This window comes from Bidens hawaiensis, unplaced genomic scaffold (assembly GCF_021521415.1).
Source record: "Bidens hawaiensis isolate Kalapana, Puna unplaced genomic scaffold, B.hawaiensis_p1.1 tig00002343_1, whole genome shotgun sequence".
NCBI classification, from domain to species: Eukaryota; Viridiplantae; Streptophyta; class Magnoliopsida; order Asterales; family Asteraceae; genus Bidens; species Bidens hawaiensis.
This window is the reverse complement of record NW_027491127.1, coordinates 2,648,314-2,676,282: the sequence shown is the minus strand read 5'-3', so window position 1 is coordinate 2,676,282 and position 27,969 is coordinate 2,648,314. Positions and strand designations below refer to the sequence as shown.

At 37.4% G+C, this 27,969-nt stretch overlaps 2 protein-coding genes, 1 long non-coding RNA gene and 1 pseudogene across 3 annotated transcripts; 2 read left to right on the top strand and 2 right to left on the bottom strand.

Annotated features, from left to right (window-relative positions):
* Window positions 1-1,522: 1,522 nt before the first annotated feature.
* Window positions 1,523-2,334, bottom strand: LOC143618898 (uncharacterized). Its single transcript, XR_013151103.1, has 3 exons — window positions 2,109-2,334; window positions 1,876-1,930; window positions 1,523-1,708 (listed from the first exon to the last, which is right to left on the bottom strand). It is a non-coding gene; the product is annotated as an uncharacterized LOC143618898 (long non-coding RNA).
* An 11,952-nt stretch (window positions 2,335-14,286) lies between these two features.
* On the top strand, window positions 14,287-15,225 carry LOC143618830 (uncharacterized). Its single transcript, XM_077090913.1, has one exon. It carries the CDS (start codon window positions 14,287-14,289, stop codon window positions 15,223-15,225), a length of 939 nt encoding a protein of 312 aa, XP_076947028.1.
* A 7,991-nt stretch (window positions 15,226-23,216) lies between these two features.
* LOC143618897 (uncharacterized) lies at window positions 23,217-25,086 on the top strand. The gene is made up of 2 exons (XM_077090950.1): window positions 23,217-24,089; window positions 24,737-25,086. Exon 1 carries the CDS (start codon window positions 23,360-23,362, stop codon window positions 24,053-24,055), a length of 696 nt encoding a protein of 231 aa, XP_076947065.1. The 5' UTR covers window positions 23,217-23,359; the 3' UTR covers window positions 24,056-24,089; window positions 24,737-25,086.
* Window positions 24,661-25,059, bottom strand: LOC143618829 (protein SMALL AUXIN UP-REGULATED RNA 12 pseudogene; annotated as a pseudogene).
* Window positions 25,087-27,969: the final 2,883 nt, after the last annotated feature.

Genomic DNA, 27,969 nt, shown 5'->3' with positions numbered 1-27,969 from the left:
TAATAATAACAATTACAAACATATACATTTTTAGTTATTTGATAGTATACAATAGAATCTTCAGTTGGTCATTCTCGCTGCTCACTCGAACATGCGGCTGGCGCACCTCAATTCAACCCCAGGCCAAGTCACAAACACTCGAACCTGCTTTCCTATTTGTGGTACTGTTCTGACGGCAGCCTCAGCTGCAACTTATTATAGCTATATACAATGCAACTCGATTTCCATGGCAAAATATCTAACTTGCTAATAAAATACACTTCAATTTTAACAGAATTCGTATTAAAACAATAGCAAATAGTCCAAACTCAATGTCATTTTTAATTTATTACCCCAAGAACTCTAGGAACCTTCTTCTTCATTTTTGTAACTTGTAACACTAATTATTTCTAAAATACATTTCAATTTAAATGTTGGAATTTTAATAGAAATTCATAACATGATGACTAGTGTTGAAAGGTGACATCTAAATACAATTCATCTACAAATAATCTATAAATTTAGGTTAATATAACTAATAATGTTCTGTTTATTCTTTTGTGCATAAATACATTTTTTTGGAGCTAATGGGCTTTTGATAAATGGACACTGATGGTGAGGTAGCAAGTGGGCTGAGTGAACACAAGGAAGCTGATGGGCTGTTATGAAGTGAAGTTTATTCAAGCCCGGTTGGTTCTGTTTGTTTTGTGACTATATATCACAATATCGATTATTGAGTAGTCATACATCACTCTCCAGAATTAGGATTCGTCTCGTTGATCCTCATCCAATCAGGTCACTAATAAAATGTTTTGTTCCGATCAGGTTACTAAAGTTTTCTTTGTGTTCTATTCTTATATATTTTACTGGATAACATGTTATGTTTTGTCTTTATTTTTTAAATAGTTTTGACATTGCAAAATATTTTTTAACAGTAAGTTGTAAAGGCTTAACTTTGGCGCTTTTTTTTTAAAATCATTAGTTTGTATTGCATACTCTAAAAATGGAAAAGGAAAATACTAATACACAGTAATGGTTATCGGTTAAACAACCGGTTCCAATTTTCAAATAAACAAAACGATTAGACCATATAAGTGACCCGTTTTAAGGGGTCAACTATTGCGGTTTTCTGATTTCTAAGACCATTCGTAGCCCGATCTTTTTCGTGGCATTTTGATGCCAAACCGTCAAGGAACAATCCGGAATCCCCCCCCCCCCTCCCCCGCTTTCCTGACATTTTGGTTGGCATTGTGGTGGTGAACTTTGAAGATATAACGTGAGGAAGTAGACGTTTTGTGTGTGTCTGTGAGAGAGAGAGAGAGAGGAGGGGAATGATTAATGATTGCAGAAGAGTTACAGATATTTAACCGCGATAAATGTTTTTTTTTGCAAAATGTTGACTGGGCGTCACGTAATGTAAAATGCCTGCGAGTGTCTAGTTTTGAATAAGCATGGTCTAATAATTTTTTTATTAAAAAAAGTTAACGATGTTTAAATATTCTAAAACGAAAAAATATATATATGTATATGCATAAGCAGATATGAAACAAATGCATAACTGCTCATTTTGGTGCCAATCATTATTCAAGTTTGTGATGAGAATACATTCCACCTGATTATAGCCTCTTCACATTGAATGTTTATCAAAATAAACTGAAAAAGTTTAGCAACTCGCGTAACCAATAACTGCTATTGCGAGTCTCTAACTGCTACACATCGTCATCGCAAGCTGATCATACAAGATACAATGCGAATTAATAAGCATGCATTGCACTCATTTCAAAACTGTCATAGGTGTCCAAACTTAATAATAAAAACAGGTCTAAGATGTTGCTTTATTGAATATAAAGATTAGACCGGGTGATCTACAGACACTGGTTACGAACACTAACGTACCTCAAGATTAAATGAAAGAAGATCAAGGAGGGACGTATGACGGTTTGTTAGTTACCTAATCAATAAGAAAAACTCAAATCAAACATTGAACGAACACGCATTTTAAAGTCATCAAACTGAAGTAAACGAATAGAGTATAGACTATAGACATAGTTCTTCATGCATCAAATTATGTGATATGCAAGCAACAGATTGGATAGCAATTATGTTTAATTATGTGAAAGTGTATTTACCTTCAGGGAGCCAACAATAACCGCGTTGAGAAAGGGTTAGCATAGAAGTCATCAATGCCGAAGCAGTGGCTGTGTGAAAAGGTTGCAATGATTCCAAGCACGCACTCGCTTCAACTGGACATCTGAACACAGGCAAATGAAAACTTATAATTAAAGTTCAGTTAGTTTTATGTCTGTTTGTATTACAGAATCTTGACATGATGGTTTGATAATCAAGGATTATGTTATGAACTGTTTAGACTCCCGTAAGCCCAACCTTGTGGCCCGTTTAAGAAGCCCAACAAGAGAATGGATCTCTGGAAACGTTGAACGAAAAAAACGAAACAGACGGAGTTTGAGATCCAATTTTTTATAGATCCATTCTCTTGTCAGACTTCTTAAACGAGCCGCAAGGTTGGGCCTACGGGAGTCTAAACAGTTCATAACAGTTTATGACAGAACAATATTATATCCTTGTACACTTCAGAGCTCTAAAGGGGTTATCGAATTTTTTCAATTTGAAACAAAAATACTGTTCGCTTAAACTGGATCGGCCAAGAATGGGTCAAAAGTTAAGAGTCTTTTTCTAGTTTAATTTATTGGCTTATTGGTTTATTATTATTTACTTTTATTTGGTAAGGTATTAGTTATATTAGGGAAGTTTTAAAATTATTAGGAGAAAATAACTAAGAGTTTACTTGGTTTCCTTGGCCGTGTATTAGCAGATGATATATATATATAGATCCGCGATGCATTGCTACTAGAAATCAAGATATTGGGGTTGGACTGGTCAATAGATTTATACCTTTTACTCTTTTAGAGCACAACCAATCTCTATTCGAACCCCCTTGTTAGAGTTAAAGGGTTAGATCTTAATCTCGCTTAAAAGTGGGTTTGTGTGGTTTCTTATAAATAAAAAAGAAAAACGCTCGTGACCCAGTTTTGGTCACAAAATCATTCGGTTCTTGCATTGCTTAATTCTCTGATTGCCAGCAGAACTTGTGGACAATGAGAAAAAACCTGCAACAGGTATAAATATATGTAGCTATGAACATGGCAAAAGAAGCAACAGCATCAGCCTTTGATATATATGAGAGCAGCGTTGATATAATAGATACCTGAAAACAATCTCAACCATTTCAACCGGAAACAAATAAAAACTTTGAAAAATTCAATGTCATGTCTGAACGATTAATGACTGAAGTTCAGTCCCTAAAGGAGAGAGGTTTGACTGGGGCTTTGGGTTCCAGTAAGGGACCGACGGTCGTGATTGGCGGTGAGGCGAAACCTTATATGAATTTTTGTTTCCCCCCGGTTTAGTGGCGATGATCCTACGGGATGAATTTATCAAGCCGAGGAATATTTCAATTTCCCGAAGTTAGCACCGGAGAACCAGGTTATCAAGCCAAATTAACTTGGTCCTTCGCTGCCATCCTCTGCAAATCGAAATATTGCTCAGCTTGATAAATTCAATCCATCCCGTAGGATTATCGCCACTAAACCGGGGAAAATAAAACTTCAAATAAGCCCGTCACGACAATCGGTCCCTTACTGGAACCCGAAGCTACGTTCGAACATCTCTCCTCGAGGGACTGAAGTTCAATCAGCAACCGTTCAAATAGTGACGATGAATTTTTCCAAGTTTATATTTGTCACTTGTTAAAATTGTTCAAGAGAATTATTTTCAATATCCACCAGATCAACGCCTTTCTGATTCCATTGATGTGGGATCGATCGAAACTTAATGGTCTAACAGAAAATAAGAGAAAACCATAAAAATATTTAAAAAAATGAAAATGATGATTTTAGTTTGTTTAAACGTATTAGAGTACCACATATATATTGAATTCAAAAAACGAAAATAGGTGTGTGTTATGTGGAACCATACGAATACAAAGTTGTGAGAGTAGTAGAGTTTAAAATTCAACAATACAAAACATTAAGTTTTTAATCATAATCTTGATCACCATCAATTGGTTCGGTTCGGTTTTTTTTAAATAACAAACAAAAAATTAACCTTCGGTTAATGGTTTGGTTTTCGCTCCTAGCTTCTGTAATAACCACATTGATTCAAATTACAAAACTTGTAGATATGTGTGAGTTTGATACATGTAGGTGTAGGGTACGTCAAACCCGGTACGACCTTTCATTTATTACATAATATATTATGTTTACTACATTATTATTATTGTCTATTAATTAGGCCCATTGGGCTGGGGGTTTGTGGAGGTAACCCCTAACCGGGCCTGGCCCAATAAAGGTTAGGGTTCATGATTGTAGCCATGGAATCCCTATATAAGGAGCCTTTATCATTTATTGAAAGGACCTTCTCTTGGACCCTTGGCTCCCATTTATTTTTGTGTCTGTAAACAAGAGTTTATTTTCTTAGCAGTCACCTCCACTCCCCCACTTTTCTATGGCAGATCTAATCAACCGGAGAAGAAGATCAAGGCGTATCGTATCAGCAGTTAACCGTATCCTACCCTGTTGACTCATTGGATCCAGGACCCATACCCGGGGATTGGATCCGTGTTTCTTCATTGGCGCCATCCGTGTTTTTGTTAAAACAGCAAGGAATTACTCTTTGTTTTTCATCTCGGTTCTCAGATCTATTCATCAAAAATTCCAGATCTATGATTTCTTCTTTCAGATCTGTTCCATGGGAGTCCAAAAAATTTGTAGATCTAAACATATTTTCAGATCTGTTTGATTGAAACCCAGAAAATTCATAGATCTGAAAATTACCTTCAGATCTGTTTGGAGCCGTTCCAGATCTGGAGTCATCGGTTCATTTTACAGGAGATCCATTCTCTTTTCTCTTCAGATCTGGGTTTTGTCATAACTCACTTGATTGGAAATTCAATCAGTGATCTAGAAGAAATAATAATAAGTAAAGTTGTGTATGTGTATTCGTTTCAACATGAACAGTACAGCAGGCACACTTTTTGAGAAGATGAGATAACACATACCATCACTTTCCTGTCACCTCAAACAAAAACAAAAAAAAAAACGTAAAGATTGAAGGCCATGTATTATCAGTTTTCATTTATTGGCAGCGAATAAGCACTCCGGCGTCCGCACCGCAACCCGCGAGTCATCCGCATGCAACAATCCGGTGTCTGCAACACGACCCGCGAGCCATCCGCATGCAACACTCCGGCGTCCGCAACGCGACCCGTGAGCCAGAACTGCGATCCGCATGCACACCAAACTTTGGGGAAAACCCTTAAATCTGTGTTTTTCCGAGTGATATATGCCAGATCTGGTTTTGATTTCTTCAAATCCGAGCTCGTTTGAGAAATTATCACATTCCATACTTCCAGATATGAAAATCATTTGATTGGAAGCCAACCGTTTGATCTAGAAAAATCAATAATATCATAAAAAAGAACAGGTGCAACTTGAATAGCATAAGATACAACTCAACTATGCACTGTATCCATTTGGGAGACAAGATCTGAAATGGTGAGAGGAGGTGCTTTCCATTGATTAAAGCACTAAATCATTAGTGCACAGTGAGAAAACAAAAGGTGAAAACAACGAATCTCACCTTCAAAATAAATGGCGTACGCCCCTACCTCGTCAGTTATCGCGTGGCTGTGTAAAGGATGACCCGCATATCCGTGACGAACCGCATGCGCGTTCCGGCGATTCACGCCATAGCGGGCCGCATGCACGCTCCAAACGTAAAAATCTTCCATGGTTACACGTACACGATCATGTCAGGAAAAATCAAAGTTTCTCCATGCCAATCATAGACCAACTCAGGTCACATGCGGGTCCAAGTAAGGTTAACTCAGGGATCGTGCAAGTAGACGTATACACATTTGCTATTTGCGGATCAACTATAAGCTATGGTGTGGCAAATATTATCACTGCGGACCACATGTAAACTTCCGCGGATCACTTACATACTCAGAGGGACCAACCTCATACAACGCAATTCACTGACACGGAGCCGCGGATCAAATCCGGCAACCGCGGGTCATACGAATTAAGACTTTCGCAGACCACGAGCAAACTTCGGCGGGTCAGTTACGACCTCCGCATGTAGCAGCTCACAGTAGTTCACCTACGTGTTTCGGCGTGCCATCATCATTGTGACACCGGCGGATCAATTTCAGGCACCAAGGTGACATGCGGGTCGGCATTGACTACGTGTTCCGTCATGATTGAAAACGATCAAGAGCTGATTAGTTACACCCTTTGAAAATCAGTCTAGCGTAAACTTCAAAAGGTTCGAAACACAAGTTAGAGTTTGACATGCTGCTCCCGCATGCACATTTTGACAGACAAACACGAGTCACCATGGAGCGTATCTGTTTTCGCGGGTCATTTTCGACTTCCGTGAACCACGAGCAAACCTCCGGTACAATCTTTTAACATCTTCCGCGGCCACGAGCAAGCTTCATGCGGATCACTTTTGTTTTCCGCGGCCACAAGCATTGTTTACGCGAGCAAATATGACTTCCGTGTGTCAAAAGCAAAGCTCCGGCAGGATGTTTCCGTTTTCTGCGGACCATATTACCGCCACTGCGGATCAATTCTAACCGCAATAAGTTGCTTACGCGAGAAGCAACAATGATCAACGCGGACCACTCATGCCAGCGGACCAAAAACCAAACGCCAATGGCATAAACCGCGGGTCAAGTGCAATTTCTTACGGGACAACCATATGGGTTAAATACATACTCCGCTTGCCAACATTAATAACCGCGGGTCGTATATAATTCCGATGGGTACAAGTCCGGCCACATGCGGGCTTTGACGGGATAAACGTGTGTCAATAGTACACTCTTACGTACTGGGATCGAGTATATACTTCCGAAGGATAACTGCGGGTTAAGAGAAAACTTAACCGAGGGTTGATTACGGGACAGAAAAACCTCCGTGACGCTCCATCCGCAAACAATCTTAGTGGGTTACCGCTGGTGGACAAGAAAAAATTTTTAAAATGGTGTGTATGGAAAAAAAAAGAGGAAAATGGGAAAGTAAAAAAAAAAAGGGAAATGGTTGAGCCGCTATTGGGAATAGCGTCTTAGGAGTAAATTTATTTTGCTTTTCTGACTTAGAGAGAGGGAGCCGCTTTTGGCAATGGAGGCTTAGGAAGAAAAGAGGGAGCCGCCATTACCAATCGCGGCTTAGGAACAAACCAACTTAACCCTGTTTAACCTCCGTTAGTTATAGTATTGGGTATAAAAAAACCCACCAAAACCCTATCACACACCCTAACACACATTATAATTTTATAACTTTAAAAAAACCCACCAAACAACCTAATACACATTTACATATCTCCATTTATATTTTATAAATACTATACCTATTTACATATGTTAATTTATATATTTTATAAAACTAATTTGTTTACATATCTCCATTATAATTTACATATCTCCATTTGTTTAATTTTTATAACTCTAGTATATTTAAAATATATATGAATGATATGTTTTTAATAATACTATTTATTAAAACAATATTATTTGTTAAAATAAGATTTATTACATTAGCTAATTTAAAATTTACAATACAAGTAATAATCTAATGCCTATGCGGATGGCGGATCAGACAGTCGCCAGTGCCACAACCAACTGGTCTAGGATGTCTTTGTGGTCGTCCTCGTCTTGGTGGTGGATCTTCGGCTTCATCATCATCTGGTTGTCCGGAGCTTTCTGGTTGACTCGTGTGCAGGTCCAAGCTCATTGGAACCGGAGTTAAATGTTGGTATCGCGATTGTGGAACATCAAGACCGGTATTATCAAAATTCTGGAAGTTCCCCGGCTGGTCGGAGTACATTGGAGCAATCATATTGGTATAAGGAGTTTGTCCAAAAATTCCAGCCCAACTGTTTTCTAGGTTGTAGTTAAAACTCGATTGGGTACCAAATGGATTGCTTGATGATGCCTCTCCAGCATTCTAAAATGAAGGTCTATAACCGGAATCCCAATCTATTGCTTTCCCTCCAACTTGTGAGGTACCCTCCCCATGGTAGGGTGTTGCACCTCTAATAGTAGAGGTACCATCCCCATAGTTTGGCCTTGTAAATTGTTGGGGTTCCGCCCCCTCACCTCCACCATAGTTTGTTGAAGGCCGGGTTCTTTGCCGACCACGACGACCCCGACCACGGGGAGCATGCTGGGGGATAGTGTTATCCGGTCCCACATCCGGTTCATTGGTCTGTATGTAACTAGGCTGACCAAATTGACTAATTGATCCGACCAGTTGTGAAGCCATTTGTTGGACCCCTCCCAAATTTGTGTAGTAATGGTTAGGACCCATGTTTTGCATACGCGTTGCTTCTTGACCAATGAAGCTTATACCATCCGCCTACAAAATGAAACCAATTAGAATCTACACGCGTTACTTAATTATTGATTTTAATTCAAGATTAATAATCATACTAACCAAGTATCTTGCATGTCCACCGTGATCATGGAATCCAGTATGGAGATCACCGCGTACGTGCCTCGGGTCCGTTACATAAAGGACCGTATGCTGATGGAACCAGTCACTGTAATTGTTGACTGTCGTAGGCAGGTTGGTGTCCAAACCTTCCAACACGTGTTCGTGTCTACTGTTCCAGTCGTCGACATATCTTGCATGGTAAACAGACCAGTCCGTTCCAGTTCTCCCTTTTCTTTCCGTTTTACGTAGTTTTGTAACCACGGCACGGGTAATAGGGAATGAGGGAGGGATCTCTTGAAGCAATCCAAACTGCCTCTTCACCCTTTCCACCGGATGATATTCCACCACGTTATAATAGATTAAATAACATTGTGATCTCCAACTGTGTTGGCCCGATGTGCACATTCCCGGGAGTCTATGGATCACGCCCGATAAGACATCCAATTAAACTGTAAGAATACAAATATGTTAATACTTAGTATTTAAAATTTAATTAATAAAACCATTATGTTAAAGAAAACATACATCGGACTCTCGTAGACTCTGTAACGTTGTATGGTGGGCCTTTATAACATTTGAAGGCATCTCTCTTCTACTAATTTTATTATGCGTCCACCTTCAGGAAGACATTAACGACTATTAGAATGTTAATATTTATCTTAGTATTACAATAGTACGTATTTAATTACCTTGCACCATATGCTTTTTCTCAATCTATTTGCTCATTGATAATTGTGGGTGCCATTGGCCGAATCCGGGTCCATGCCCATATTTGTAGGAGTGACATTGGGCCGCCTAGAGCCCGAGTTTCTGGCTTGGTTCCCTTAGTCAGTTCTCTATACGAAAAAGCTAGCGCGACTGAACCCCAACTCATTTGCCCACAAGTATTAAAGTCACGCAAATGATTTAACACATGTAACGACACATACGAGTTATTCGTAACTGCTAATAAGTTATTAGTAATCAGTATTAGGCAGATACAACGCGCATGCTGGCATACATAACAAGTCTGTTGAATGTTCATGTATTGGATTCTCTAACAAAAACTCTTGTATTTTGCCGATTTTTAGCGTGTGATTTTTCAAATCATCTTCATCCGGAGTAAAACCTAAGTAAGTTTGGCACATATGCACGCGATCAGCGGGGCTGTATGACTCCTCAACCGGTGCTATTGCCAGGCCCTCAATGGGTAAACCCCATAGAACGTTAACATCTTCCAACGTTACTGTGGCCTCACCAAATGGCAGGTGAAACGTGTTAGTTTCGGGCCGCCACCTCTCGACTAGTGCTTCTACCAAAGGTCTATCAATTTTTCGACCCTTTCCACATGACACCAAGCCACCAAAACCAAGCATACTGATGAAATTTCCAACTCTACCCGATATAGATATTCTCTCTTCGTTAATATACGCCCAAAGAGTACCATCACCCCGTTTAAAATCAATGGTACTGACATCCCCCGCTTGTGGATTCAAAAACAATTTTCTGGCTCTGTGTTCGTCACCCAGGTACAACAGACTACTATCCATTGGACTCGGGTTGAGATGTAGGTTGTAATTCATTTTCTGGTGGTGTTTGATGGTTGTAAGGTGTATGAAGTATTTGTGGTGTTTGATGGTTGTAGGAGAATTTAGAATTTTGTGGTGTGAGAGATTGATGAAAATTATAGTGGTGTTGGATGAGAATTCACATGGACAATATATGAGAAAATATATAGGGATGTAATTTGCTTTCACATGTTGAATTCACATGCCATGCTGAAGAAAATGCTGAATCGTTTCCATAATGCATGTCCTTTGCTTTCTTACTTTAATCACATATATTGTCTTCATGCCTGTGTCTTGCTTTAATAATTTGGAAGCTTTAATCACATGACATGCATGCATGCCTGTGCCTTGCTTTAATAATTTGGGTGCATGCATATATTGTCTTCTCATCACATGTTTTGGACTATTAGGGTATAATAAAGAGGTAGGGATAAAAGCTGAGTGAGATAAATATATTGCAGATCTATTAGGGTTTCGGAAACATAAATATATTTTATGTTTCTGTTATTATATATATATATATAATAACATAATATTCTTTATATATATATAATATATATATATATATATAATAACAGAAACATAAAATATATTTTTACTTTTATCCAAACACTTAAACATCATAACATTACATAAACTACACTTAAACATCATAATACAAACCAAACACTCACACATAACACAGTTAAACGTCACAACCTACAAAGAGTTTTGGGACGCTTAAATTAAACAAGACTAGCAACTAAACATTATCGGTTCCACGCGCCATTTATATAACACGTCAGCCATATGATGCCGGTAGTTAAAACATGACTCTTCAACGTCATTTTCAATCACTAAGGGTTTCTTTTTAACCAGCATTTCCATCATCATACAAACCAGAACCCCTGAATTAGCAGTGTTACCCTTGTCTTGAGTCACGTCAACTTCACTTAAACCCATGACCATTTCTTTTTTATCGTATATAATATCCGAGTTTCGCTAGTATCGTATACGATCAAGAAACCACGGAAAAAACACTGATAACATCTCCATTTTAGCACTTTGAAGTCTTTCAGTTCTCCACCTTTTATCAGTCCAGTATTGGGTAATTTCCATCGTCCGCATATCTATGCGAACGAGTAACCAATTACCATCCTTAAATGAAAAAGGAATATACACTTTGTCAACCTCCCAAAGTTTTGGATATGCCATTTAGTTCCGGCCAGCTCTAAGGCAATTATAGAGTCTTCTTTTTTCATTTCATCATAAAAATACGGGGGTAACACCGTCCAACGTTGTGCTGACTCTGGTGCAGTTCTTAATTTTGCGTATCGATGGATCATTAATCTTGCGGTCCACGCTTCAATGTGCTGTAAATATAATTAAAAATCATATAAGTTACACAATTAGGAGATCATATGTACAAGCATATGTGAGTTTAGAAATTTACCATCTCAGAAAGGCTTCCATTGGACTCGTACCCTAACAAACTACCCCAGAAACTTCGATCTAGTTGTTTCGTGATAACAAAAGGGGGCATCTCCGTTAGTATAAAACTCAACTGCATCTTTAGACCAATTTTTACCCTCTGGGTTCAAAGTTGCCTCTTTATTTTGTAAAGAGGGGTTTTCGGGAACGGATGAAGAGGAACCCGAAATAACTGTATGAGGGTTCTCAAACGCCTCCAAACATCATCAGTCTATCGTGCTGATTTGGTCACTGGTTGAGAGGAATAAAATTTCTTATTATCTTCTTGGTCCCTTCGGTGCGCCATTAGGAAGAAACTTAGTGTGTTGATGCAAATTATGTTTGATAAGAGATGAAGTATTGTCTTTAAATACTGGATAAAGAAAACCCGTGATACATCACATGCTGTAAAATGTCACAGAATCATGGGTGGCGGGTAAGAGAGAAAGGCCAAAATATGTTTAAAGTTGATTGAGACAACGCATCAATAATGTAATTATGCATGTCACAGCTTTAATTTATTTTAAAACCATACACTGACATGAATGACCATACATCAGCTTTCATTCATCTCAAAACCATACACTGACATCAGCTTTAAATGTAACTCATTGATTAAAGCCTGTAGTAATAATGCAGTACTGGTAGAGTAAGGCCAAAATAGGTTTACTGTTGATTGAGACAACGCATCAACTTTAAACATCTCCTAAGCCGCTACTAGAAGAAGCGGTTCCTCCTCATCCGACTTGTATATAAATAACACCCCACACCTCTCATGTTATACCCTGATTTCAAACAAATTTCATAATTTTATACGCATCTCAATCTTTTTTCTAGTAAAAATGGTGATTTGCAACTGCGGGAAAGAGATGGAAATCAAGATCTCAGACCATTTTACCAGTCCAGGTAGACCTTATTAAAACTGTCCAGAACGGTCTTCAAACTGTGGAGTCGGCCGTGGATTTGGGTAGAGTCACAGATTTAAGGGTAGAGTCAGGCCAACTTAGTTTAATACAGTACTATCTTTGCTGTTGATTGAGACCATACATCAGCTTTAATTCATTTCACAACCATACACTGGCATGAATGAATTAGGGGGTTGTCACCAGCTTTTTCTAATCATAGTTTTAAAGGTTCACATGTCTAGAACTAAAATACAAACATGTCACTGTATATAGAGCAGTAGTAACATTTACCCCTCATACGTAATTGAAACCCTTTTTGACATCTACCTAGCTTCATACATACATCACTCAAAATTCCACAGAACCCTTACACTAAATCAAAATGGATTCTTCTTCTCAACCACATTATCGGTTTGTGGTACAATTATATTATGGGGTGAAGTTTCATACACACAAGGGGTTGTTGTAGGTGCTCCGGGAACTCGTAGCATAACGTTTTTAGTTATGAATCGTATGAGTTATACAGAGTTCGTTGATAACATATGTCAATGGGTTCAAATTGACAGAGAGTCTTCTTGTCCACAGTTAACTCTCTTATATGAATTCAATGGTTGTTCATATACAGCATGTGTTAATGGAGAAAACGGTATGGACTTAATATACCAACTAGCTTCGCATGTCCATCCGTACACCTGTAATATTCATGTCACATGGACGCCGGTAGTTCCCACCTTGCAGCAAGGTGGTTCCATGAATTTGCTACATGCTGGTTCCTCACACGTCTACCAAGAAAACGAAGGCAGTGAAGAGGACGAAGAAATGGAAGAAACTGAAGAGAGTGAAGCCTCTCTTTCTAAGTATGAATCAGAGGAAGAAGACGATGGAATCCCTCCTTTTCCTCAACAACAAAGTCAGGGACTAACTCAATTTCCAGAACTTAATGTTGTTGGTACAGGATGGGATGAAGACTATACTCCCCTGTATAATAACGGGGAAGATGAGATGGTGTTCTGGGACAAAGACAATCCAGAAATACGTTTAAATATGTATTTCACTTCAAAGAAACAAGTTGATTACGCTGTCAGAATGTGGAATATCAGCCACAACAGAGAGTTGTTTATGGCTGAAACAAGACCAAAAGTCTGGACAGCGAAATGTAAAAGTATCAAGGATACAAACAACCAGTCCCAAAGCTCTCAACCATGTCTTTGGACATGCACAGCCAGAAAGCTAGTAAATTCAATTTTTTTCAAAATAACAACATGGACTCCTGCCCATTCATGTTTCACAACTTTTTCTCGCAACAACAACCGGTCCCTAAGATCAAATGTTGTTGCAGCCCACGTTCAAGAGCAAGTTCAAGCAGATCTATCGATTAAAGTGAAACAAATTCAGTCTCTCATCAAAGAGAAACGGAATGTTGATATCACTTACGGTAAGGCTTGGGCGGCGAGAAAAGAGGCCGTCGAAAACATACACGGTAGCTGGGAAGAAAACTTCCATGAATTGCCAAGCTACTTATTGGCACTACAACAAGCAAACCCGGGTACCGTTGTCCAGTGGTTACACCATACAGGGAGTCCTGCGGGAAAACCAATATTCAACTATCTTTTTTGGGCATTCCGTCCAAGTATCGTGGCCTTTAGTTATTGCATGCCTGTAATCTGCATAGATGCAACCCATCTAAGGGGCACTTACAAAGGAAAAATATTGATGGCGGTTACGAAAAATGCAAATAACATGATCTTGCCGCTTGCCTACGCCGTGGTTGATGAAGAAACAAACAACAGCTGGAGGTGGTTTCTTCAAATGTTTGCGGAGAACGTTGAAGACCCCAGATCCTGAAGGTTGTGTGTAATTTCTGATAGGCATGCAGGAATCAAGAATGCCATGGAAAACTTGGAAGCCTGGCAGGAACCCAATGCCTACCATCGATTTTATCTTAGGCATGTAAAGAGCAATTTCGCCACGCATTTCAAGGGTGTGAGCTTGAAGAAGATGTGTTGGGAGATCGGAAGCACGACACAACAAAGAAAGTACGATCGCCTAATGTACAACCTAAAAAGAACAAATAAACATGCGTGGAAATACCTGAAAGACATTGATAGAAGTAAGTGGACACTCCTGCATGACAAGAAAAATCTCCGATGGGGTAACCTCACCACGAACATCTCCGAAAGCATGAACAATGTGTTGCGTGGTGCCCGGATGCTCCCGATAAGGGCATTGGTTGAGCATACCTTTACAAGAGAGGTTCACCAATACGTCATAAACTACCAACAGGCGTATAATTGCTTAACCCAATTTCCGGACCGCAAGTGGACATTGTTCCATGGTCGTGAAATAAGGGCTCGAGAACATAGAGTATTCCCTTATTCAGTACCTGAGCAAGTGTTCATGGTGAAAACATGCCTACAGACCTCCGATGAAACCGGCGATAGTCCTTATATGGTCAAATTCAAGAAGAAAACCTGCACTTGTGGTAAGTGGAAAATTTACCGGTTCCCTTGTAGCCATGCAATTGCAGTTTGCCACTATCTACAAGAAGATCCAAAAAGTATTGTGTATAGCAGGTTTCACACAGACACATACCGTGCGCAATACAACAACAGCTATCATCCGGTGAGTCATAAAGAAGATCGGAACGACGCCGGATGGACACTTTATGGGGACGCAAATAAGATAACCATACTAAGAGGAAGACGTCGTGCGAGGAGGATGCGTAACGAGATGGATAACACCTATGCACAGGAAAGGACAGGGCGTCTGTGCTCTGGCTGTAAACAACCGGGTCACAGGATCAACAATTGCCCAAACCGACCAAATTAGTGCTGTTAGGTCTTGTATCTCGTGTTACTTTGTATGTGTATTATGTTAACCAGTTTAATATTTTGAGGAATTTTAGGTCTTGTATCTCGTGTTCTTGATAGTATTATAGTTTTTTATTTCATTATCTTAATATTATTAGATGTCAAATAATCTTACATTACATTAAAATAATTTAACATATTTATACTTATTTAAACCATAACGTGAAATATTTATACAAATTAATATTAGAGTTATAAAAATTAAATTAGGTTATAAATAATGAATCCTACACTAATAAATTATCATTTAAACAAATTAGTTTTATAAAATATATAAATTAACATATGTAAATAGGTATAGTTTTTATAAAATATAAATGGAGATATGTAAATGTGTATTAGGTTGTTTGGTGGGTTTTTTTAAAGTTACAAAATTATAATGTGTGTTAGGGTGTGTGATAGGGTTTTGGTGGGTTTTTTTATACCCAATACTATAACTAACGGAGATTAAACGGGGTTAAGTTGGTTTGTTCCTAAGCCTCGATTGGCAATGGCGGCTCCCTCTTTTCTTTCTAAGCCTCCATTGCCAAAAGCGGCTCCCTCTCTCTAAGTCAGAAAAGCAAAATAAATTTACTCCTAAGCCGCTATTCCCAATAGCGGCTCAACCATTTCCCCCTTTTTTTTTTGACTTTCCCATTTTCCTCTTTTTTTTTCCATACACACCATTTTAAAAAATTTTACGCAGTCGCGTAGATGAAATGCACTCCGCCACCATTAGCGGTGGACGGACCTTACCTATGATGAATGGAGGTGTTTTCTTGGCTTGAAAGAGGTAACTTTAAATACGTATACATATACATACACATGCAGATGTGTATAAGGTACGTCATGCGGATGATTGTACAATCTTTGAAAGAGGAAGGAATTAGTTTTCAATTTTCAAAATTACCCCTCCTACTTTTGGGCTTCATTTATTTTTAAAACAAAATAATATACCAAAAGTGTTGATTAGTTTCATTTAAATCAATTGTTTTCCAACAAGATAAAAAAATTAGTTCCCATCAAAGTGAATTACTTCACAATTTTTTACAACATACCGCACAAAGCGCGCGATTACTCAAGTCATGTCTTAACACAATTTTCATTTTTATTAATAAACTAATATGACATACTAGTTTATGAAATGAAATGGACGATGTCAAGACTTTACTAATAAACGTAAGTATTACCAAATCTTTGGAACGATTATTAGTAAAAGATGACTATGAGAAATTATTTAATCTCATGTGACATCTCTTAAACAACAAATATCATTTTTGTAAATGATAAAAAAAGTTGTTTATACTCGTCCGCGCATGTGATTAAAACTTTATTAACAAGTTTATTATTACAAGTTCAATGCTACTAATATTATTCAGCAGCAATGAACTGGGGGACTATCATGGTATATCACCACTACATTAGCGCAATGGAAGACATCCAAATATTAGGTTGGGCACACCTCATAATTCGCCCGAGGATGAGAACCTTATTATAAACCCATATGGCCACGCGCCAACTTAGGTTGGGCATACCTCATAATTCGCCCGAGGATGAGAACCTTATTATAAATCCATATGGCCACGCGCCAACTTAGGTTGGGCACACCTTATAATTAGCACGTTTCATGTATTTTCACCAGGTTCAGCAGCTAGTTTCATCAAGACAGAATTTTACTTGAAAGATTACTCTATTCAACAGGTCATAGCATCTCAATTAATTCACCAAAAATCGTCACAAAAGCATACATGAGTTAGGTTTCCAGAACATATTTTATTGTATTTTTATTCTACATAGTTTACTCATAATGATCAAAACATTACAACAAACTCACAGCAGTCAAATTCATGCGCAACAGAATTTTATTTGTTATTCCCGTTAAATGAAAAATCCAATTAATACAAGACCAATTGGGTTAGGTTCTTAACTCAACAAGTTAACTTCCAGAAGTGGAACCAACCCATTTGGTCTTGTAGTTCATGAGATATGATATTTATGAAACAACTTAACAGCAGGTCTCACAATTCAGATTTGCACTTCAGTTTTGTAAAATCATAAAGATTAACTTTTACTCGTCCAAAAATTACAAACTTGGACTTTATAGAAATTAGACTCAACATAACACACTGTAGTATTAATAATCTCGACCAATTCTCACATTCACACCCCGTTACAGTCAATTGAACCTCAACAACACAATCTGTCCAGAAACAGTTTGCATCCAAACTCAACATATTAATCATCTATAGACCACAATCCGTTCATATGACATTCTAGACATCATAATCACTATCCATGCACATCAATTACACACTACATACATGATTAGGGTTTTACTTGAACTCAAAATCAAAGAAACAAGCGATTAACATGCAATAACATCAATTCTAGTTATCAAATCAACAATCAATACATAATTAAACATCATCTAATCAAAACAAAGCATATGAGCACCATATATATAATTTTCGAATCTAGGGTTTAGAATTAAACCTTCAAAAGCACAAAAACAAGCAAGAGGAAGGTGAGAGATGACTAGAAACGGATGTGGGATGCTTCAATTGTGAAAACGAGGTCGATTAAGGGTGGTATGTGGGTGGTGTATGGCTGCCGGTCGCAAGGGAGAAGGGGGGGGGGCTGCCGTCGGTTTTGAGAGAGGGAGAGAGAGTTTTAGGGTTTAGATTAATATTATTATTAATAATACATGTTACATCTAGGTCCCTCAACTTCTAATTTGTACTTTTCTAGCTTATTTTAACTATTTTGCATATTGAGTTAACGTTCCATACAATGTTATCACATAACACATAAGTCTAACACATAATTATCACATAATTATTGTTTTGATGTTTTTCGTTTATTCACCAATGGTTTGCGTCAACTCGTTTGCGTTTCGGTGCAAATCCCGAAAGACTACACATGTAGTAATTGTCAAGCGTCATTTAAAGCCTTAGTTTAAATGTAATGAGATGTGCGTTATAGATCCAGTGATCTTAAGTTTGAATTGACGGAGTTAACCTGAAATTGACGAGTGTCACAATCTGGTTATTCGGGTTAACCCGAATTGTTAATAGGATCGGGTTTTGGATTCATTTGTTGAAAAAATCGGGTTTCGGGTTAACCCGATTAGTGTCGTCAAACCGATCAATTCAATTCACATGTATTTGGATCGGTATGGGTCGAATACAAACAAACTCCAATTCTCAATCCTTTGTAGTCACACAAAATCAAATTCTTAAATCATTTATAAAAAAAAAAAAAGATGGGTCTAGACGGGACATAGTTATAACCTATTCCCATACATATAGAAACCAACCGTTTATAACTCTAGTTACTCACTTTTTGAAATAACCAGAATTACTATACAGTTCTAAATCAACAAAAACCAATGAAGGAAAGAATTAACATTATCCAAATTATTGCATTCTAAACTGATTTTATATCCATCTTTTTTGAGTTTTTGCTTGAATCAAAAGACTAAATTATTTAGAGAGCCAACAGTTGCAGAGCTTGACATATTGGCATCACATTATTATTATTTTGTTGTTGAGATATTACAGTTAGGGGTGTTCACGGTCGTTTAAAACCGTGAAACTGTTCAAATAAATATTTTATATTACATATATGTAACTTTTTATGTTTAGTTATATCATGTTTAATAAAAATAAAATTGCCCGTCTACAATCTAATCACATCCAAATCCAAATCTATTTATATCATGTTTTATATCACGTCTTGATTGTTTGGTTCACGCTTAAATAAAGTGTCAATTCATATGTTTACCCTTCTGATTAATGTTTTAATATTACACATTTTATATTAAGGAGAATAAAAGTTCAAACCATAAAACAAAACCGCAAGTAACGACTCGTTTGGTTTGGTTTGATATTCAACTGTTTGTTTTTGGTTTTCAATAATTAAAACAGTTACTAAAGGCTTGGCTCATGCTTGACAAAAAAATATCCGTCAAAACCGGACCGTGAACACCCCTAAGTACAGTGGCATTTTGACGTAATGGTCATTTATGTGAAAAAAAATAATAATAAAATCATGAAGAATATGGATTCGAACCTGGGATATCATTATATTAGAAACGCTGCAATTACCACGTAACCCGACCGAACCAACCCGACTAACCCGAAACCCGATTAACCCGAAAGACCCGAACCTTAATAGGGTCGGGTTGCTGGTTAGATTTTATTTTTTTTGAAAACCTGATTAACCCGAAAACCGATCGGGTTGACCCCATCAACACCCCTAAAATGAAGATATAAAATATGAATTGTTCGGTTCGGTTAATCGAGGGTACAAAAAGTAATTGATAACCGTTTTTCGGTTAATTTTGGTTCGGTTTCGTCGGTTTTCGGTTCTTAATGGTTCGGTTATGCTCACCCTAATTGTTTTAAGGAATATTTTTGTTCTCCATCTTTAACCGGATTAAACCAGACTAAATTATATGTTTGGTTCGGTTTTAACTCAAAACATAGTAAGGTTTTCGGTTTTAGGTTTTGAGATTTTTAACTCAATAACCGAGTTAACTTATATTATACGTTGTTCATGTTTTAACTAGTCCATTAGTCCGATACTTATAAGTAGTCCATGTTAGTTGGCATGTGAGAAAATCGAAATTGTAGACCCAATAAATATTAAAGTCATAAATGTCTTTCTTTCTTTCTTCGTTAGGTAGTGAGCAAAACTTAAACACGAGGAACCCTTACTTTAACTCCCTTGGTGAAGCTTATCCTAATACAAGCACCACAACCATTTATTTGCTAATGTGTGATTTCATATATGCTTACAACTTAAATACCTTGCACCTTGTAAACAGTGATAAATTTCAAAGTTGTTTGAACGAACTCTTATTGATGAATTGTCTTACAAGTTTGTAGAAACCGAAGGATTTAGATGATGCGTGAGGATTTGTTAGCTTGCACTTGTCTTTACGTCTCGAATCACATAACAACAAATTGCTTTAAACTGTATATGTATGTAAAGTTAGGCTTAAAGTTCAACTGAAACGACTAATCACATAATAACAAATTCCTTTAAACTGTATATGCATCATACCTACCAGTATGATGCAAGTTCGCAAGGTCCATTTGGATTCATATTTGTGCTTGGTGTAAATTGTCACATCCTTTCGGTAGAGTCGTGGGTTTGCTAGACATTTCTAAGCACACGTAAAACATGCTATCTTTTTCACTAAGGCTATAAATGCCATCTTTTTGACCACTTGCGGGTATATATAGCAAGCTCAAAACGAAAAAGTATTAAACATCAAACTGTCATCCATGTCAAAGATGCTACAAGAGATTAAGACGACTGCGTTCTTACAGATAAAAGGATAAAATGAATCTCGTGACATTAGAAAAGCCAAAATGATGTTATTTTGATTGTACTTATCATGCCTTTTACCTGAATCTCTCTTTTAAACAAAATCATTTCCGGCTATTATGAAAAATGATTTTCATAACTAAACATAATTAAAGGGGTACATTCAATTTAACACCCTACTAAAAATGCCATATCTAAATTTTTCCTAGTTATCTGTAGCTCTACACCTTATTTATTATTACATATAATAATAGCATGTTTCAATTTCTTCGGCTTCTTCTTAGCCCACCAAACCTTAATTTCACGAGCATTATAATTAGATTAACTAATTAAACCCACCTTACATGTATAGTTGTATATGATATATCATAATTAGTTCTACTAAAGGTCTAATTTGATTACATTATGATAAGGATGTTCGAAAAACCATGGCTCGTAACTCACTTGAAGCTCACTTGCTTGGAAGCAACTGTTTATACGTAAACCAAGATAAACTCATTCTTTAGATTGCTTGCTCGACTCGTTTAAGTTGAGCCACATTTTTAAACGTTCAGTTATAACTCAATTCCACGAGCCGGTTAATCTTTTTTTATTTTTTTTTATGAACAACAACTTTCATTAAAAATAAAAGTGACCCCGCTAGCCAACAACACAAAACAACAAAGCAAAATTATATATCGAACTCCAACCATTTTCTCCACTCAACTCCCAATTTTCTCGACCGAGCCTTCAACCAAAGGAAGAGATTTAATTTGACCCACAATATGTTGAACACACACCTTCTCGTCTTCAAAAATTCTCTTATTTCTAGCTTGCCAAATGCACCAACAAGTAACCAACATTATAGATTGGAACATCATTTTCTTACTATTTGGAACGGAGATGAATTTGTGCAGCTCAAAGATATTTTCAAATCACGAGCCGGTTAATCTAGCTGGTTCTTCAAATCGCGAGCCGATTCCATCTTTTTACAAGCCGAACTCGTACTCATCTTCAACTTATTAAGAACAAACCCGTCAAATCAAGCTAACTCGTTAACTTCAAAACGAATCGACTCGTCTAGTACCCATTACTCATCCCCTCCTAACTAGTAACTACAAAAATGGAAAGATTTTCAAGAAACAAAACACAACCCAACAATAAATATTCATTCGTTAACCATTCACCAATCCAAAAATTCATGCTATTAAATACCCATTTACCAAAACTACTCATCAACATCATAAAAACCACCATCAGTTTATACTACAACAATTAAAATAATCAAACAATTTAACAGTCGAAAACAACTTCTTACAACTAATAATAATAATAATAATAATAATAATAATAATAATAATATCAAGATTCATCATTTCATTTCATCATCAAGAATTCAAGATTTATCATGACTGGCCACCACCATCCACCACCACCACTACCCCACCTCCGTACGGCCACCCAAACCCTCCACCACACCACCACCGTCATCTTCTCCACCACCCACAACCTCCGGTCACTTCTCATCCTTTCATTCTTATTATTCTCCCTCTGCAATAACCTCGAAACCCTAACTAATTATCTCACTCATTACATCGATTCCGACCAAGATATCCAAACCCTTTTGTCCAGAACCCAACCCGACCCGAACCCAACAATACCCATTTCCCGCCACCGCCGCCGCCCGTTTCTGCAGCTGACACGCGTCGGAACCCTAGACGACGGGTTTTTCTCCGGCGATGATGAAATTGACCACCGATTGTTCGGGAATTTGGGGCGAAAACATGGGAATGAATCCAATTTCATTCTTGATTCGTTTGATCCGCAATTGGGGTTTTCTAATTTGGTTGTTGATAATGGGATTAGGGTTTCGGAAATTGTACGGTCGGATGCTAAATTGACGTTTAGATTGGTTGAGATTGTGGATAAGTGTCGAAGCAGATTTAAAACCTAGAATCCAGGTCTGTAACCTAGATCTAGATCTGTAAATCAGATCTAGATAGATCTGAAGCTCGGAGCAGATTTAAAACCATCACAGATCCGGAGACTTGATCATTCGAGTCAGGCAGTTTCTTTTTGCACAGATCTGGAAGCCTCTTTTAGATCTATGGATCTTTTTGAGCTTTAATAGAACAAGCCTTGAAGCCTTTTTCTGTAAACTTCCAGATCTGGGTTTTTTCTGGGAGAGATCTGACAGCCGAGATGAAGATCGAAGGGTAGTTCGTTGCCGTCCACGGATGGCGCCAATGTCGAAGCACGAAATGAATCTGACCTGATCCATGACGATGTTTCCACGGATTTTCGAGATGAACGAACCACGTCTTGATCTTCTTCTCCGGTTGCTTGAGACCTGCAATGGTTTTTCGGGGGTGTGGAGGTGACTGCTAAGAAATCCTGAGGATCTCTCGTTTACAGACACAAAAAAGTGGTGGTGGCTCTTATTGAGCATGACCCCTTAATAAGGAGGTGGAGACCTCCTTATATAGAGAGTCTCATGGCCACCATCATGGTACCTTAATGGGCCTAGCCCAGTTAGGGTTACCTCCACAAAACCCCCTCAGCCCAATAACATTGTATTAGTCCATATAATAAAATAAGCCAAACATAATAAATTTAGGGTCGTAAAACCGGGTTTAGTACCATACCCCTACAATAAGGTTAATGGGTCTGTGGTAATTGATGGTTTGAAGAATGAAAGTGAAGCCAATTTCGGGTTTTTGTTTATTCGGGTCGGGATTCAAGAACATGAGTTGAATAGATTGTTGTGGTTGATTGGGGTTTTGTCGGGTTCGTATGGGGTCATGATTCCGGTATATGTTTTTACTTATGTTTGGGTTCATGGGGTTGTGTTTGTCTTGGTTGTGAATGATTTGTTGAAGAGAGACGGTTCGTCTCGGGAAGTGTTCGAGAAAGATGCGATCTTGGGGGCTAGACGGTTGTCGGGGTTCGTTATTATGAGGTGGGTGGTTTGGGACGGATGGACTCAGTTACTGGGACTTTACTTTTTCGGGGAGATTGACGATCAGTATTCGCTTTTCAAGATTTTTATTCGGTTGAAGTTTATGCCATTTTCGACGTTGGCGCCTTGGGTTGTTAAAGGTTTCGAAAAGGAGATTTACGGGTTTCTGTTATCGTGGTTCTTGATAGACTTGGTTATGTCTTTCGTGTTTGCGTTGGACGCTTGGGTGGCGATGGTGGATTCGAGAAAAACCGAGAAGGAAGTTATAAAAGAAGGGTGTCGGTTACTGTCGTTAATGATTAATCCTGCTATTAATCTCAAGTGTTTGGAAGGTATTGCCTGCGGGTCTTTTGCTGGACATGTACTTACACATTTTTTTGGCACATTGTTTGCCTCCGTGGTTCAGTCGTTTTTGGAGGTTTACTTCATGGTGGCATGGATGATGCATTATCTTTCTGTTAGATCTATAGATGCTAGTAATAACGGTGTACCTTTTGGTCGAAGAGAGCTTGAAGATATGGTTAGGGACGACAGATGATCGTTTTTTGCGAAATTGTTTCGCTTATACAACTGTGAGTGTTTAATGAAACAGTTATATTTTGGTTTAGTGTTACCTTTGTTGTTAGATGATATGAACTTAATGCTTTGTATATGTGTACATTCTTCATAAGTTTTGTTTGTTAACAGCATGCTTCAAAGTCTAATACACGTGTACTTCATTCGTCTATATTAGGTTGGTTATTGCAGTTTCCGACTTCTGTTATTTATCTTGCAATAAAGCTGCATACTTTACACTAGTTTTTCGATATTTTAGTAAAATCATCTCAAATTCGAATGCAGAAAATGAATCAGTAATGAAGTTGTTGATCCAACAACGCGCTAGACAAAGGGCATGTTAGTAATTTCATATCGATGACTAAAAGTTTTTCGATCTTTTAGTAAAATCATTTCAAATTCGAATGCAGAAATTGAATCAGTAATGAAGTTGTTGATCCAACAACGCGCTAGACAAAGGGCATTTTAGTAATTTTATATCAGTAATGAAGATACATCCCTTGAAATGTATCTTCTTCATAATCTTCATCCTACACATGCAAAAACTGTGTTTATTGATCTTTGCATTAAATATGCATACTTTACAGACTAACTTTTAAATATATTAGATTTAAACTTGATCTTCTGACACTGAACGACACTGAGGAAAACATTCTCGTTGCAGGGGATGTAGAGTCTGGAACCAGCAGTGAAGTCGTACTCATCTCGAGCTTGATCCAGCAACACGTTGAACAAGGGGTGTTTTAGTAATTTGACACTGATAACAAACCTCCTTTGGTTTTCACCCACATAGACTACTAAATGACCCTTGGGGACATCCCTCGGAATGCAATCATCATCTTCATCATCATATTCAACATCATACATAGACGATGATGTCCGTCTGGTTGCCCATGACCACCATTTTTCACATCTTTACCACGCTACAACTCCGTTTGTATGTCTAGTTTTCATAAGCCATGCTTTCACTCTCTTCACTTGAACCATCTTCTATAGGTATGCATATATAGATGTGCCTTTAGCAGAGTGAGCGTGCGTTTGTTTTTTTTGGGTGGGGGGGGGGGGGTGGGGGGTTATTATGGATGGAGAGAGTGAATGTATTGAGTGTAGGCAACTAGGGGAGATATATATATAGTGGTGTAGATGTTGAAGAGCTTATATCTTGTATGTACATATATATATGCATGGGCATATTAAGATATGACTTGGAAGTATCTTTTTGGATTTTATGTTTAACTGAAGTCTTATACGATATTTGCACGAACATATAGGTTGCGTGAATATAAGAAGCTTCTACAAAGTGACGGGCATCTTATGTGCAGTATTACACGTACGCGTGTACATTTTACAATATTTATAAAGTAACATGTAAAGATTGGAAAATGCGTCTTGCCTACCTTCCTCATATATCTGTTTTGAGATATTTGTTGTTTTCTCTTTTTGTCGAAACATTTGTCCGGACATTCATGACTAACGCAGAACATGCACGTTAAGGTGTCTTAGTACAGTCGTGAGTGACCACATAATTGATTTGAGTCATCTAAATCGAGTGATGGAGAGGACTATGTGACAAAAAGATTGTGGTTAGGGGAGTTTGAAAATGATTGAGTACTCTAAAGTCTAAATTCAGGCCAAAGTGAATCATATATGTTGTGTGAGTGCAAAGTGGCTCATTTCACTAAAGCAACTTTTAATTATGATTTCCTTTTTTTGTAAGTTTTGTGATATGTGGTGTTTGTATATTTTAGACATGTTACATAATAATGGTGATATTTTTGAGATACTTTATTGATATTTTAGTTGGAAAGTATTAGATGACATTTGTTGATGGTGATCAAGATATACAAGGAAAATGATTAATCTCCACTAAGGTGATGCATCCCATCAAGCAAAGGGTACCTCAGTTTGCATATATCAGTTCCTACCTAAGATGCAATCATGGTGGGATGCCCACAATTTGTTATTAATTTGACAACTAGTAATTATGCAAGTAACATAAGTATAATAGGATGGTGGTGGTGTCATGTCCCGTATACGGTTTCATACTAGTCGAGTACTTGTTACCATTGCCTATCGGGTTTACAGGTAAAGATTTACATGTGGATAGTGAGCAAGGTTGCAAAAGTAGTTGCGGACACTAGACGGGCCAACTGAAGAGTTGGGTGTAAAAGGAGTAATCGGGGAGTACTCGGAGATGATAAATATAAAGAAAAATAATTTTTGAATATTATATATATATATCAAATATCATAAGTTTACTAATATTTACAAAATAGGTGAATATCAATATAAATAAGAGAAATAAATTTTTAAATGAATAAATATTCTAAAAATTGCTAATCATTAATTAAAAATATGATATTTGTTAATATTATAGAAATACGAATTATGTTATATTTTTTTAAGTCAAAATCGGCTCAAGTTCACTGATTAGATGTGATTCTGGCCGAGATAACCACCTTTAATCGATTCTTAGTAACTAGGCGGAGTTAAAGAAGCTCGCATCGGCGACATACCTTGTAGCGGGTACTTGACATTGTAAACATACTTTTACAACATTGTTAGTGAGTACATCGTTTATAGTCTTGCATGGTTGAGGTTACTCGTTTGAATGCTCATCACTTAAACTCGAGCTTGAACTCACCTAAAACACAAACATGAGATGCTACACTTAATTATGCATTCAAAAATTCTGTAATGTTACATATTATTCTTCATTATATTTTTAAAGATTATATAATATATTAATATGGGTTTGGATCAAATACAAATGAAATTAACGTGCTAAATGTGAGAATCAAGTAGAGTAATTATGTAATTACATAATTATTCTACTTGTATATATAATTACTCTACTTGATTTTCACGTTTAACACGTTAATTTTATAGTACGTTAACCTTTCACATATTAATATATTATGTTTTGATGTAGGTAAATGATTTCGGGTAACCAATGCGTGTATCACTTAATACTATACTGTCCCACACCCACAAAATTTTAAAAACTAATCTTATATCATGTCATGTACTCTAAATATACTAGTTTATTAAATGATTGATCATAAATCAAAATACTGAAGTATATTTTCTAAGAGAAATTAAGATCATTTATATTTCTCTTGTTAGTTTATATAACCATGTTAAAATGCATTATAACCATGTATTGGGATTATATAAGTACTATCATTATATACCTACGTATAGTATAATATAAGGCTCTTTTAGATTTTCCACACTACAATATATTATTTCCATATGCATGTCATATCAAACTTTTTATCCATTTATATTTTTACTTCCAACACTACAATACCTATCATTCTCACATGTAACTATGTAAGTATGTAACCTACTTTTAAAGTGTAGAAAAGAAATTATCGTTTTAAGGGGAAGGGGCACCTTCCTCAAGGGTAGCATTACCCTTATGGCAACACCATCCCCACCAATTCAGGCAGGGGTTGAAAGATGGGTGGTCGGATTTTAGAAGCCGTATAAAATAGATGAGAGAGAGACCAAAAGCCAAAATTTTGGAGAGCAATTAGAAAATATTAAAATGGTTTAGGTATTAAGATAGTGTTCTAGAACTATAAGACCCTCCGTTGTGGGCTGTAAAGGGGCGATTTGGGTTGGGGCGGTGGGTGGAAGAAGGGGCGGCGTGAGGGATGAAGGTGGGCCACCACCCTACTTTTCACTCTCTCTCACACACACACACACACACACATATATATATATATATAACAGGGGCGGTAAATGGGCTTTAAACAACGTTATAGAGAGGGGCTTCGATGTCCGGTTTCTTACGTGACGATAACGTGGAGCAAAAACCCTCCACATAGGATGGTCTAATAGTTCAAGATAGCTAACCGAAAAATAAGATAAAAATACGGTATTGGTAAT

Coding starts and splice junctions, on each gene's coding strand:
- LOC143618897 (XM_077090950.1), top strand. CDS start 23,360: ATGATTCCGGTATATGTTTTTACTTATGTTTGGGTTCATGGGGTTGTG.
- LOC143618830 (XM_077090913.1), top strand. CDS start 14,287: ATGGAAAACTTGGAAGCCTGGCAGGAACCCAATGCCTACCATCGATTT.